The sequence below is a fragment of the Humulus lupulus genome, chromosome 5, assembly GCF_963169125.1.
Source record: "Humulus lupulus chromosome 5, drHumLupu1.1, whole genome shotgun sequence".
NCBI classification, from domain to species: domain Eukaryota; kingdom Viridiplantae; phylum Streptophyta; class Magnoliopsida; order Rosales; family Cannabaceae; genus Humulus; species Humulus lupulus.
The window spans coordinates 20547194-20563201 of NC_084797.1; the positions used below are offsets into that span (position 1 = coordinate 20547194).

The window sequence follows — 16008 nt, forward strand, 5'->3', positions numbered from 1 at the left end:
ACACGATTTCTGGACAAATAAATCAGATCAAAAAATAAATACCAATAATTTCCATTAAAAGATATTCTTTTATAGGGAATTATATATTTATTTTATTAACATATGTATAATAATCTGATTATAAAAAGACACATTTCAACAAAACAGGAAACTACCCATTTTCGAAATTTACCACTCAATATTACAAAATAGAAAACTACCCATTTCGAAAATACTCATTTAATTAATTTTGTCAATATTGTCAAATATGCCAATAAAGGATTTTACAATCTCCCCATTTGGCAATTTGATAGACAAAATTAATTCAAAAACCTGCAACACAAATGTTAGTGATAATTAAAGAGAAATAACTCCCCCTGAAAACATGCATTAACTTATAACAAACATGTAAAGAGACTAGACTTAACTCCCCATCAAAATAAGAAGGTCCAGAGTTAAACAAAACAACAAACAAGCAGGTTTTGGAAAGTATATACTCTCCCCCTTTGTGTCTTTCAAAGAAGCCAAAGAACAATAAACCATAAAACAAAAGAGAGTATCAATGTTTAATTGACAAAAACTAAAATAAAACTAAACGACTGGATCTTTGGACAAAGATTGAACAGCCTCCAACACAGAACGTTGCAGTCCTTCAATTGACATCACTCGAACAACCAAAGAATCAACAGAGGCTCGAACAGCAGCTATTTCTGTTGCAACAAGTCCGAAATCTGCGGCAACAGAGGAGGACGCATGAGGAATGTCATCCGAGGCAAACTTCAAAGATTGGGGCTTGACCTTCTTGGTTGATGGAACATTAGTGGCTTCAGAAGGAGGAGCAGAGGCCTTGTAGGAAGCAGCAGTAGTGGGAGCACCAAGTCTTCTTGATCACGTTGGAGATCTTTTTTCTGCATACTTAACACTTTATAAATAACTTGAGGAAAAGGAAGATTCAAGTTTTTCCTATTACCTTTGCGAAACCCAATGATTTGATCATGAATAACCAAAGCCAAATTTATACCAAGACCGGTCCCCACCTTGTACAAAAATGAAGCCATATCAAAAGAGATAGTGGCGGTGTGAGAAGTGGGCTTCCAATTCGTTGTGGCAAACTTATGGAGGACAACATAAGTGTAGGTGAGATTAGAGACCGAGATGACTGTATTAGATGGCCATACCATTTTTTGCCCTACCAATTCAGTGGTAACCGTATCCTTGTCAAGAGAGGCAACATCATCATCATCCTCGACATCAAGGGGAAGATGCAAAGCAAGGGCAATGTCTTGAGGAGAAAAAGAGAACCAATGGCCCCTAACAAACACTTTATTATACAGAGAAGATTTAGGTTCTATAATTTCATTAGTAAGATTGGCATAGAATTCCTTGACTATTCTATCCACAAAACCAGTAAATTTAACCAAAGAACCTGTCCATTTTCGATCTTGAAGCATTGTTAGCACACCATAAGGCCGATGATTACTCAAGACATAATTTCTCTCAATGATAAATTTCCTTTGAGCATAGAGAACCATATCACGAGCATTATCATTATAACAAAAAGTTGAAGAATAAGGTTTGAAATTTACACCTGAACGTTTAGGAGAAGGCGGATGATCAGAAAATGGCCTCTTTCCTTTAGCCTTGGATGACAAAGGAGTTGCAATTGGTTCTGAGTCAGATTCGGCTTCTTGTTCAGAGGGGACAATGTCTTCTTTTTCTGGCTCATCAGACTCAGCCTCTGATTCTGCATTGTCAGGAACCGTTTCATCAGACAATGTGGTATCACGGGTTGCTTCAGATTCCGACTTTTCTTCCTCAGGGTCAGATTCGGAGGAAGACAGAGATGGGGGATGAGCCTTCAATCTTTTCTTAGCAGCAGTCAAGGGGGAAGAAGACGTGGCCAACCCCAATTTCCTTTTGGGAGTCACACAATTTTTCTTGGACTGGCTCGACTTCAAGGGCAATTTGAGCAACCCAGCAGCAGCAACTTTGGAAGAAGATGAAACAGATTTTGATTTTGCCCTAGCCGCCAGAGAAGAATCAATCAGAAGAGGAGATGGGTCTTTGGCTCGAGAGGGCACCACCACTTCAGATGGTGGTGCAACATCGACAATGTCAGCAAAGATATCTGGAAACACCATGGGGTGTTCTTGAGAGAGGGAGAATACCTTCTTGCACGCCTTGGATTTGCAAGTCTTTCCAACAGATGAGGCAGGTGTTGGAACAGATGGAGCCGCCGTTGACACAGATGGAGGTGGCGATGGAGAGGGCACCTTCTTGGATTGAGAAGCATGAGTCTTCTTAGAGGAAGCACCACAAGTTCTCACCATTTTTTCTTCTCTGAAAAACAGAAAGCACTTACAAAAAAAATGAGAGAATAAAAATAGAAGAAGAAGAAGTGACTTGGAGAGATCGTGGGTGAGAAGAAAAAGGGTAATGGCAAGCTTTTAAACACAACACTTACCCAATTTGGACACCCACGGCAAAAAGAGGTTTCCTTTTTTTTATTAAAAAATTGTTTTAATTAAACAAGAAAATAAAACAATCTTGAAGACACACGATCTACATAAAACCTTACCCTTTTTTTTATGATATAAAAGGAAATAGATATAAAATGACAATCCAAAAAAGGTAACCAAAAAAACACCCCACACGATTTTCTTATTAACCTTTTCCTTTTTTTTTTTAATTAACAATTCTAAACAAGGTACAAGACAATAAAGATACAAATCATGGTATTCCAAATTGAGAAAGATGACAAAAATAAATTCCTTGGAGACAAAGAATATATTAAATCACACAAAATAAATGCATAATTTCACATAATTACCACAATGATTCGGTCCACCATGAATTTCCTTGTCAGTTTTTTTTTATTATTATTTTCATTTTTTTATATATGCACAAAAATAAAAACTCAACCCAAAAAAAAAAAAAATCTGCTTTGATCAATGTGAGTCATCCTGATAAGAATAAAATCAAGCAAACGAAAATAAGTGTTAGTGTATACAATGGATAAGAACACTTGAGAAAACAAAAAATTAGAAAGAATATTCGAGAGAAATAAACCACAATTCAGTCACAAGCACATATTCTTAAGTGAATCAATCAACATGTATGAGACTTACACACATTTTTTTAATTTTTATAAACTGTGTACAATTTTTTTTATTGCATTGTTTCAAGCATAAGTGTGTGATAGTGTAAGCAAGGGAACATTGCCCAATGACAAATAAGTCTTTTTCGAAATTAAAAATAATTGTAACCTATGAAGACGCTGTCACACTATACCAGTGGTAGCCTTTTTCTATGGTAGCGTATCCTCTTCATAACTCTGAATTACAAAGTTCCAACTTACTCAAAAGATGGCTTTCACACACTGATGTAGGTAGCTCTATTCTTTCATAGGAGCTTGAAACAATGCTACACAAAAGGAAGCTCAAACATTAAACATTGATTAATTTACTCGAATATGCCTAGGAGGAATTGATTAAATTTCTCTCAAGAATATACAACGAAATGTTCATAAACACAAGTCATATTATCCAGCTTGACACACAACAAAATTTTCAAATTGATTGACAATTTTCTTAACCTTAAATAACACACATTTGATCAAGCGGATAACACCATAACAAGACAATTTAAAGAGAACAAACCCCCAAAGATTTTCGGAGGAAATCAAAGCGAACCGAATCAAGATCTTTAGTGAAAATATCATCAATTTGTTTATGTGTTTCAATATATTCCAAGACAAGAACTTTATTTTCAACTAATTCTCTTATGAAATGACGACGAATATCAATATGTTTAGTACGAGAATGTTGCACAGGATTTTTTGAAATATTAATTGCACTTGTATTATCACAAAAAATAGTTAAAGTGTCAAGATCAAACCCATAATCCATCATCATTTGCTTCATCCACAAAAGTTGTGCACAACAACTTCCTGCTGCAATGTATTCGGCCTCAACCGTTGAGAGAGAAATAGAATTCTATTTCTTGTTGTGCCAAGAGACTAGATTATTTCCCAAGAAGAAACATCCTCCACTAGTGCTTTTTCTGTCATCAGTGTTACCTGCCCAATCAGCATCACTAAAACACACTAGATTAGGGTTAGTTTCTTTTGAATACCAAATACCATAATTAGCAGTCCCATGAACATATCGAATGATTCTTTTGACAACTGTAACATGAGACTCCATGGGATTTCCTTGGTACCTGGCACACACACCAACACTATTACTTAAATCAGGTCGACTAGCAGTGAGATAAAGAAGACTGCCAATCATGCTCCTATACAATGTAGGATCAACTTTGACACCATTTTCATCTTTGGATAGCTTCACAATCGTTTCCATTGGTGTTTTGGCAATCTTTGAACTTTCAAGTCCAAACTTTTTGACCAGGTTCTTAGCATATTTGCTTTGAGAAACAAATGTGCCTTCATCTAACTGCTTGACTTGCAAACCTAAGAAATAAGTCAATTCTCCCACCATGCTCATTTCAAATTCCTCTTTCATTTGTTTCACAAATACCTGCACCTCATTGTCAGAAGTAGATCCAAACACAATATCATCAACATAAATTTGAGCAATGATTATGTTAGATTTAATATTTTTGATAAACAAAGTTTTATCTACTCCACCCCTTTTGTATCCATGAGAAACAAGAAATTGAGTGAGTCTCTCATACCAAGCCCGAGGGGCTTGTTTCAAACCGTAAAGAGCTTTCTCCAACTTGTACACATGATCAGGTGCATGGGGATCTTCAAACCCTTTAGGTTGTTCAACATATACTTCTTCATTCAAGATCCCATTGAGAAATGCGTATTTGACATCCATTTGGAACAACCTGAAACCAATCAAACAAGCAATAGACAATAATAAACTAATTGATTCAAGTCTTGCAACAGGTGCAAATGTTTCATCAAAGTATATTCCTTCCACTTGTGTGTACCATTGTGCCACTAATCTTGCTTTATTTCGCACAATTGTACCAAATTCATCAGATTTATTCTTGAAAATCCATTTTGTACCAATAATATTGGTATTTAAAGGTCTTGGCACAAGAATCCACACTTTGTTTCTAAAAAATTGTTCCAATTCCTCCTGCATAGCTTTAATCCAATTTTCATTAGTTAAAGCTTCTTTCACATTTTTAGGCTCAATTAGAGATAAGAAACAAACAAATTTGACAACATTACTAAACCTTCTTCGTGTTACCATACTGTCTTTTGGATTTCCAAGTATTAAATCTGCTGGATGATTTAACTTAACTCTGGTTGATAGCTCCTTTTGGACTTCATCCAAAATAATATCTGGAAATTTCTTTTCTGTCTATCCAGAATCTGTTTCATTGGATTCGTGATCTATTGGAACAGATGGACAAGACGTTGCAACAGTAGTATCACTGACACAAGCTTCTTCGTGTTTTTCAGTAGGTTCTTCAATAAACCTTTCAATTTCTTCCTCAGTAGAAAACTCAGAAAAATCCCTGGAATCATCAATAACAACGTTAGCCGACTCCATTACAGTTTGGGTTCTCATGTTATACACACGATAAGCCCTACTGTTAGTGGACTATCCAATAAAAACACCTTCATCACTCTTAGCATCAAATTTACCAAGATTTTCTCTATCTCTCAAAATGTAACAAACACATCCAAAAACATGAAAGTAAGCCACACTTGGTTTCTTACCTTTCCAAATTTCATAAGATGTTTTAGATGTACCTGGACGAAGAAAAACACGATTTATGATATAGCAAGCAGTGTTAATTGCTTCTGCCCATAACCGTTTGGTCAATTTTTTGCTGTTTAGCATCACTCTAGCCATTTCTTGAAAAGTGCGGTTTTTCCTTTCTACAACTCCATTCTGTTGAGGAGTTTTGGGAGCTGAAAACTCATGAGAGATACCTGCAGACTTACAAAAATCATCATAGACAGAATTCTCAAATTCTTTACCATGATCACTTCTTATACGAACAATTTTTCCAATGTTGCAATCTTTTTCAACTTTTAATTTTAAGCAAGAGTTTTAAAGGCATCAAAAGTGTCTGATTTTTCTTTCAAGAAATCCACCCAAGTATATCTAGAAAAATCATCCACACAAACAAAAATATACCTTTTCCCATTTAAACTCTCGATTTGAATTGGACCCATAAGATCCATGTGAAGCAATTCTAAAACTTTCGAAGTGTTTATGTCAGAAACACTTTTATGTGTAATTTTTAATTGCTTACCAAGTTGACAACTCTTGCACTTACCATCAGATTCTTTACCTAGCTTAGGTAAACCACGAACACTCCCTGCATGTGACAATTTTTTTAAGGTTTTGAAATTTATGTGACCATGTTTAGCATGCCACATATCAGTGTTATTACTCACAACAGATTGACACATAATAGATGGCAAAAGAGTGTAGCAATTTTCATTATATCTATAACCTTCAAGAACATTCTCATCATTCTTGCTTAAAACAAAACAATTCTCTTTATCAAAGTTAACAGTATAACCTTGATCACAAATTTGACTTATGCTTAGAAGATTAGCTTTAAGATCTTCCACAAGTAACACTCTTTTGATTCTAGGCAACCCTTCAAAGTTAAGAGTACCCATACCAAGAACATTACCTTCAATTCCATTGCCAAAAGTAACAGACCCACAATGCATAGGTTTTATGTCAGTAAGAATAGGCTTATCACCTGTCATATGTCTTGAACAACCACTGTCAAAATACCAAAAATATGAAGAAGCAGATCTATCATATTCACTAGTAAAACCAGCAAAACAATTATTCTTTTTGATCCATATTTTCTTTGATTCAACATTTTCCTTTTTTACTCTTTTGAAATTATCAAAATAATTGAATTTTTCAAAATATTCATTTTTGGCAAAATTCATAAGAGTAAAACACTTAGGACGAATATGGCCCTTCCTACCACAAAAATGACAAATTGGAATGAATTTTTCGAACTTACCATTAGATTTACCTGCTGACTGTGTCCTTTCTGTTGGAACAATCCGAGTACCGGATACAACAAATTTCAGTGAGGATGACACAGGAACATCAGACGATAGCATCCCACCCGAGATAAAGACAGTTTTCTTTGATTTTTGAGAACTTGAAGCACCAAGTCCCACATGACTTCTTTGACCTGAATTATGTATATTCTCAAAAACAGTTGAACCAGGGTTAAGCATTCTAACATTTTTCTCAAGAGTACCCAAATCTTTAGACAACTTATTAATTTCAACATTTTTTAAAATTATTTCTTTTTCAAAATTTTCATTTAAATCAGTAAGTTGTTTAATTTCAAAGGATAAATCTTTATTTTTGCTTACCAATGACCGATTTTTAGAACACACTTTTACCCATGATTCATACATTTTTTTGTAAGATTCACTCAAGGACTCATCATTCAATTCAGATTTATCACTACCAGAATTTTCTTCATCTTTTGAAACATTATTCAAGCAAACAATTTTTTCATTTTCAGATTTAGAAACAGGTAAAATAGAAGTGAGAGCGACATTACCTTCCTCATCTTCACTACTTTCAGAGTCATTATCACTCCAAGTAGCAATCATACCTTTTTTGTTATTTTTCAAAGTGTTTGCACACTCAGACTGGATGTGACCAAATCCCTCACATTCCCTGCACTGAATACCATTTTTATTAGTTTGAAAAGGTTTAAGAGAAGAAGGATTACATTTTGAAATCTTGCCATTGAATTTCTTGTTTCCTATCTTATTCATATATTTTCGAAAATTCTTTGCAAGCATTGCCATTTCATTATCACCATCTTCATCATCTGAGACTTCCTTTTCAGTGCTCTTGAAAGCTATGGTTTTCTCATTTTCTTTGGAAGTACTTGGCTTGTCTTTTTGACGAATCTTTTGATTTAACTCAAAGGTACGAAGTGACCCCATCAATTCTTCTACCTTCATAGTACTGAAGTTTTTTGCCTCTTTCATAGCAGTGAGCTTAACATTGAACCTGTCAGGAAGAACTCGAACGATTTTTCTAACAAGAACAGAATCATCAAGTTTCTCACCAAGTGCAAAATACTCATTAGAAATATCAGATAATCTCTCATAAAATTCAGATAGTGTTTCAGAATCAGACATTCTAAGATCATCAAACCTAGTTTGTAACATAATAAATCTAGACATTTTAACATCTATAGTTCCTTCAAACTGAGTTTGAAGAATTGTCCAAGCATCTTTAGCCGAGACACATCTGGAAAAAAGTTTTATAAAACTTTCTCCAACACCATTAAATATGGCGTGAAGAGCTTTATTATTATAGCTGGATAATTTTTCTTCTTCTGCATCCCAAATAAGTTCAGATTTTACAATTGTGCTTCCATCTTCACCTTTTTCAGTAGGAGGTGACCATCCAAACAAAATTGCTCTCCATGCTTTCTCATCTTGAGCTTTTATGAAAGCTCTCATCCTAACTTTCCAATATGGATAGTTTGAGTCATTTAGCAATGGAGGTCGAGACACCGAACTACCTTCTACAAAGAAAGACATTTCACACAAAACAAATCAAACGGAAAATAACCACAAGATCTCACTAAGAGTTTAGTGAACCGCTCTAATACCAATTAAAATTCTGTTTTTTATGATTACCAACTTAATTATTCAAATTAAATAATTAATTGTTGAACTGTTACAGAAATGTTTAAACAGACACAAAGACTGTTTGAACAGAAACCTGATATGTTTAAACAGTTTGTGACCAGAAGATAAAAACGAACATAAGGTAAAGAACACACGAATTTTTACGTGGTATCAGCAATCTTTGCAGATTGCTACTAGTCCACGAGGCCACACCCAGAGAATGAAATTTATTAGAAGAATATTTAAACGATTACAAAACCAAATTGACTTATACAAATAAAGACTCCCTCTTGAATTTGTCGCAACTGTTGTAATCTAAAATCCTAATCAAATTTCTGAAGTGCTAAGATCTTGAACTCCCTTCAAATCATAACACTTGCACTTTTCCTCCCGAAAAGTGACTCACGAACAAGACTTCTCCTGAAGCTTGATGACCAATGTCCAAGTGTGTTCAACCTGCACAATTAACACACAGAAAACAATACAGAAGTACACTGTAATAAACCACTAAGAACTTGCTGGACTCAAGTTCTTCACATAATAAAAAGTCTCTCTAAAACTTGAAAATATTTGGAAAATAATACACCAAGAGAGATAATAAAAAACCAACGACCTAAGGATGAATATATACTTTTTAGAATCCCTTTAGGTCGTGGAAAACAAATCAGAAACCAATCAGCCAATAAATGGAAAATCTTCCAAAACAGGAAAGTCAGAATCTGTTCAAACAGACTGGCAATCCGTTCAAACAGATTCATTGAACTTGGACAGTTTTTAAACCAGTTTCCCTAAATAAATAAGGAAACTATATATACTTTATCACTGCAAGCTGTACACGATTTCTAGACAAATAAATCAGATCAAAAAATAAATACCAATAATTTCCATTAAAAGATATTCTTTTATAGGAAATTATATATTTATTTTATTAACATATGTATAATAATCTGATTATAAAAAGACACATTTCAACAAAACTAGAAACTACCCATTTTCGAAATTTACCACTCAATATTACAAAACGGAAAACTACCCATTTCGAAAATACTCATTTAATTAATTTTGTCAATATTGTCAAATATGCCAATAAAGGATTTTGCACCTACCAACCACTCATCAAATGAACATCAGAGCTGGCCAGAATGTCTTCTCAAAATTTTGACGGCGAAACTTCGGAGATTTCGTTTAGGCACGTCTTAGCTCTGATTGCCACCAAACTTAGGGGTTGTTATCGTTGCCACTCAGTGGTGTTGCAGCTCCAACGAGTGTGGGAAATGGAGGTTCGGCAGTGGTCCGATCTTGTTGTGGTTATGCGTTGTCGAGGAAAGAGAAGGAGAAGAAGAAAAAAAAAGAAAAAGAAAGAGAAGGAAAAGAGTGATTTTCGAGGAGGAAGGAGAAAAATAAAATAAAATTTATTTATTTAAGTGTAGGTCCCACTACTTATTATATATTAAATATTTTTTTCTTTTGACTTTTTAACCTGAAAAGTCTTAGGTATTACACAGTAAGCCTGAATGGGATAGGTTCTTGCCCTTATAGAAATGAAGTGTAAATGTGGTTTAGGACACAAACACACACATTTTACCAACGCTCTCGATGTTTCCTTAAACACTTTTATAGATGATACTGACCGACATAAGTTGGATGGGTGATAAGAATTGTTGGTCATCCGATTATATAAAAGGTGTTGAGGTGTTTGTGGAAGTTGTTAAGAAGAACCTTGATTATCAAGGTCGAAGTCGTTGTCTGTGTAAGAAATGTGGGAGTGCTCATTTTCGAGTTCATATTCAATCAGAATGCATTTATTCAACAATGGTATCTAGTAGCCCTGCACAATGTAGTATTACCATGGATAGTCACTAAATAGTGAACCAGATGTAGTCCCAAATGATGATATAGTTGAGTTGGGAGATGAGATGGCGAATGTGCTAGAAGATATTTTAGCACAAGATAACACATATTGGGAGTCAAGTAGCACTCCAGCTGGAACCCTAAATAATCCATCCCCCACCCCAAAGATGATGATAACCATCGTGACTAGTACGATAATATGTTTAAGAAATTGTCAAGTGAGCTATAACCTGGTTGTCGAAAGTTATTGGCTTTGAAATTTTGATGAAGCTGATGAATTTGAAAGTGAATTATAAGTGGAGCAACCATTCTTTTGATGTGTTGCTCGATTTATTGGTCAATGTGATGCTTGGGGGAACAAACTTACCTAAGTCGCATTATGAGTCGAAAGCTATAAGTTGTGCAATCTTGGATTATGATATGAGTCCATTGATGTTTGCAAACATGATTGCGCACTTTTTTTTTAAATGAATTATAATTTTTTAATTTCTAATATGGTTATCATTCCATGTTTTAATAGTATAGCAAAGAAGAATAGAGAATCTCGGTCGAAAAGGTCTATACTGGGAGGACATGGCTCTAAAACCATTGTGGCACATATTCATGGTCATGTAAATTATAAAAACTAAAATCTCTTTTGTTGTATTTTATATTTATGATTATGAATAAATAATTTTTTTTGCTAGGCTGACTCATCTACTGGCCAGCTTCCAAGCATGATCGTTACATTCGAACAACTCCACCGAAAGAATGAGAAGTGGGTAAACAAAGTTGTTGGGCAAAAGCATGTAATTTTTCATTGCATTTACTTTTTCTAAACATAGTGTGAATCAATCATTTTCTCTAAATTCACTTGTGTTGTTCTTTTACTACTGTTTGGCAGCGACGAATGCAAAACCTACAATCTCACTATCTTCATTCAAATTCTCCCTTACTACTAAGTAGTCCAGTGAATCTTCCTTGAACTAGGGCCCATGTGTATGATCTGCTGAGACTAGTCACTACTACACATACTCTTAAGAGGGAATACTGCGGTTGGAATGAAGTGTATTTGTAGAAGTTAGCCTCAGCAGAATCAATGTGGTAAAAGAACAGAACTAGTGAATTTAGAGAAAATGATTGTTTCACACTATATTCAAGAAACCTTTGACTAGGTTAGTGTGTTTTCTTTAAGCAATGTAGTTTTTCAATGTTCTTCTTCTTATCTTAATTCATTAATTTTTTATAAGTTCAGGAGGAGATGAATCAGAGGGGAGCATCACAAAGTACGCCAGTTGCATCGTCTGCTACTTCTTATGTTGGTGATAATGAGACCCCAATCCCCCTAGATTTGGACATAGTGACTGATGTTCTTGGACCTTGATCTCGTTATAAGAAAGGATATGGAGTGTTGCCTAGGCTCAAGGCAGTTGGGGGAAAGCGCACATCATCTTCATTTTCATCTTCTTATATGTCTTATGATCAAGAGTCTGTTCATGTGGAGACACTTCTGAAGGAAAATCAGACTATTCGCAATGAAAATCAAACTCTTAAGAAGAATCAACATATTCAACAAGACATGTTAAGGGCTTTAGTGTGACTGATGAGCACTATCGAATTAAGATTTACAATGGTTGTGCCACCACTAGAGTTCGATAGCCGACAATGAGGAGGACGACGAAGCTATCACTGATGATGCCTAGCTTTTAGATGTATTTTCGTTAAATTGTTTGTTTCAAGACAATTATATTTATTTTATTTTGTTTCAAGACAATTATAATTATTTTACCTTAATTTAATGTTTGAAAGACAATAAAAAATATAATATTTTATATATTGTATAATTATTTATGTGTATTATTAATTTTAATATTTTCATTTAATTTTATTGCTAATTATAATTTAAATACAATTTAATTATAAAAATTAATATAATTAAAAAATGTTAAAAAAAAACTAAATTTAGTAAAAATAAAAGTTTTCCAGCACTTTTTTTCGTTGGGAAAAGCCAATGTTTTTTTACGGAACAAACTTTTACCCACGCAAAAAGTAAAGTTTTTACCGATACTTTTATTGCACTAGCAAAAGTCTAGCAATTTTGCACAAGAAAATGCCATATTTTTGTCGACTGTAAAATTGCACCAGAATAAATGTATCTTTTACCAGTGCAAAAATGCACTAGCAAAAGTTCTACCATTTCCGAAGCCAAAATGCACCAAAATAGATCATTTTCATAATCTCGACTATTGAATATTTTGCCTACTTCAATAGAAAAAGAAAAAAAAATTGTGACCGTGAATATATAAAATCTATTTCTATATATTTGAATATATTAAGATTAATTAAATGAACAATGGTTTCACCAAAAATATATTTTTTTTCAACTTATGACTTGTTGATTTTCTAAAAACAAAAAAAAGCGATGGTCCAATAATAGTCCTCTAGAATTTGTTTCCAAAAATAGCTCTCTAATATGTTTTTAACAATCGTTTTTTTTCCTTTTCCTATTTCTTTTGTTATAATTTTAGTATATCTGAAATCTATGATCGATTATTGGATGAGACCAAAATCTGTTGAAGAATTCAAAGTTTGATATTGTGAAAAAAGAAGAATAGGAAGAACAAGAAGAATAATATTATATTCATGGAGCTAAATGATAATCCAAACTCAAACAACATACCTTTTAATACTTGCATTGAATTACCTCCCCAGGTAAACTCCCAAGGCTTTTGGAAAAAGCAAAAGCCAGATTCTGATGGGTTGCTTAAAAATTCATTGCCGGAGCTGGAATTGCAGATGGTCATGGTATTCTGCTTGTCCCATACTTTCCATTTCGTCTTCAAGCGTTTTGGAATCCCCAAGCTATCTTCTGATATTCTGGTACGTAACTAATATCTATTTATACATATTTATATTTATATGTGTGTATAATATTATTCAACATATGGGGTTTTCTCAATCACGAGTTTGATTTGTTATTTTACGTCAAAACATATGCATGCATGCAGACTGGTTTGGTTCTGGGATATGCATTAATGGACGAACATGGAAACCCTAGAGACGAGACTCTATTCACTCCAACGGGTCAACAAATCCTTGCAACTTTATCAATGTGTGGTTTTGCTCTATTCCTTTTCACGACTGGTGTAAAGATGAACATTGGAATGGTTACAAAGTCAGGAACAAAGACCGTGACCATTGGTGTGGCTACACTTTTCGTCCCATTTTTGTGTGGATTAATAACCAAAGAAGTGATAGCCAGAAACCTATCCCTTTCAGATAAAAATAAACTCTCATTTGTTTTCATAACACAATGCCTTGTCCCTTTTCCTGTCATTTCTAGTCTCGTATCAGATCTCAATCTTCTCAACTCAGAAATTGGCCGGTTGTCTATGTCTTCGGCCATGGTCAGTGACGCCATCAGTTTCTTCCTCACAGCTGCTTTTCTCATAATTAGAGTTTCAATGGATTCTTTAAGAGCAGCCATTATAGATGCCGTAGCAACAACCGCATTCATTGTAGTTTCTGCTTTCGTAATTAGGCCTATAATGTTTTTCATCATTGAAAAAACACCTGAAGGAAGGCCTGTGAAAGACATCTATGTGTACACCATTATTGCCTTGGCTTTACTCTCTTGCCTTATTTCAGACGTACTTGATCAACAAATTTTCATGGGGCCTTATCTCTTGGGATTATTGGCTATACCAGATGGACCCCCATTAGGCTCTGCCATTGTTGCTAAGCTTGATTGCTTTGTCACAGGAGTATTCGTGCCTCTTTTTGTCAGCACATCGGTCTTGAGAGTGGATTTGAGAAAATTTGTGTTCGATAATCTCACGGCAACTAACGCAATCCTTGTTATGGTCACTAACATAGCCAAATTCGTTGCCTGCTATATAGCTTGCTTTATCTATGATATGCCAACGCTCGACTCTTGGGTGCTATCTTTCATTATGAGTACTCAAGGCAATGTTCAAATAGGTCTCTACACCTCATTCAGAGATATTGATGTAAGCATATACTTCACTTCTTCACTATTTACTTTCATATTTGACAAACACTTTGATATTTTTACTAACAATTGTTATCAAATGCAGGGTATATCTGAATCGGTTTACAATTTACTTGTAATAAGTATCTTATGTTTAGCAACAATAGTACCACTTTCGGTGAAATTTCTCTACGATCCATCGAGAAAATATGCAGGCTACCAGAAAAGGAACATCATGCATTTGAAATCAGATTCGGAGCTTCGAATACTAGTCTGCATCCACAGGCCTGATGACATTCCTGCCATGATTAATCTGCTTGATGCTTCATGCCCAACTAAAGAAGCTCCCATTGGTGTTTATGTTCTTCACTTAATTGAGCTTATAGGCAGAGCTTCCCCAATCTTTATCTCCCACCAAGTTCAAAAGAAGGCCCTCTCACAAGTTTCATACTCTCATAATGTAATCCTTTCTTTTAAGCTCTTTGAGAATAGCAACTGGGATGCTGTAGAAGTAAATGTGTTCACAGCAGTTTCTCCTCGGAAGTTAATGCATGAGGACATTTGCATTATGGCCTTAGACAAGCTCACCTCCCTTATGATCTTACCCTTTCATCGAAAATGGTCACCGGATGGACATGTTGAATTGGATGATGGCATGTTGAGGGCCTTGAACAACAGCGTGCTCCAAAGGGCACCATGTTCTGTTGGGATTCTCGTGACCAGGGCAAACTCAGGACGAACAGGATCCTTGCTTTCAGCACAAGATGCTTACAGGTACTCAGTTGCTATGGTGTTCTTGGGTGGCAAAGACGATAGGGAGGCGTTAACTTATGCGAAGCGCATGGTGAGAGTGTCAAGCGTTAGGCTTACGGTGATCCATCTTATTGCCCCGGATGAGGAAGAAGTTGGTGAGGAGAAGAAGTGGGGTATCGTTCTGGATGCTGAGTTGTTGAAAGATGTTAAATACAAAAATTTGAATTCAACCCAATACATTGAGTACGTGCAGGAGGTTGTGAATGATGGGACTCAAATGGCTTCTGTTGTTAGAGGTTTGGTTGATGAGTTTGATCTTGTCATAACTGGGAGATGTCACAGCAGAGGCAGCCGCCAAATTTCAGGTCTTGACATTGGCTGGACTGAGTTTCCGGAGCTAGGAATCATAGGAGACTTGCTTGCCTCCATGGATATTCATGGCAAAGCTTCTGTACTGGTGATTCAGCAACAAGAAATAGAAAATGATTAACAAGTTTATGAATCTATTCTTTTAGTTCTCATTGCTTAGACCATTTGGTCTTGCTCTGTTGCTTCTTCACATTTAGGCCTAAAGCTCTCTAGTGTCTACATCTTTCCCAATTGTAAGAGATAACACTGTAATTTAGTGCAATATGCATGTTTCTCTGTAGAACGATAAACTAGTTATTATGCTAACATACAGATTAAGATTCTCCACAATTTGTATATTTCTACATAAAACAGAATGCCCTGTACGCAAGCTACGCATATTTTATAATGCGAATGGTCTGCATTAATGTCAACAAGTGAGAATGATTTGTATTTTGTAATATCATCATTCTCTTTT

The 16008-nt window shown here is 35.0% G+C and overlaps 2 protein-coding genes across 2 annotated transcripts; one reads left to right on the plus strand and one right to left on the minus strand.

The window, feature by feature from the left end:
* Positions 1–570: 570 nt before the first annotated feature.
* LOC133778932 (uncharacterized) lies at positions 571–2309 on the minus strand. Its single transcript, XM_062218943.1, has 2 exons — positions 915–2309; positions 571–825 (listed from the first exon to the last, which is right to left on the minus strand). Exons 1-2 carry the CDS (start codon positions 2307–2309, stop codon positions 571–573), a joined length of 1650 nt encoding a protein of 549 aa, XP_062074927.1.
* A 10772-nt stretch (positions 2310–13081) lies between these two features.
* On the plus strand, positions 13082–15974 carry LOC133778933 (cation/H(+) antiporter 4-like). The gene is made up of 2 exons (XM_062218944.1): positions 13082–13318; positions 13447–15974. The coding sequence occupies exons 1-2, from the start codon at positions 13082–13084 to the stop codon at positions 15670–15672; spliced, it is 2463 nt and encodes an 820-aa protein (XP_062074928.1). The 3' UTR covers positions 15673–15974.
* Positions 15975–16008: the final 34 nt, after the last annotated feature.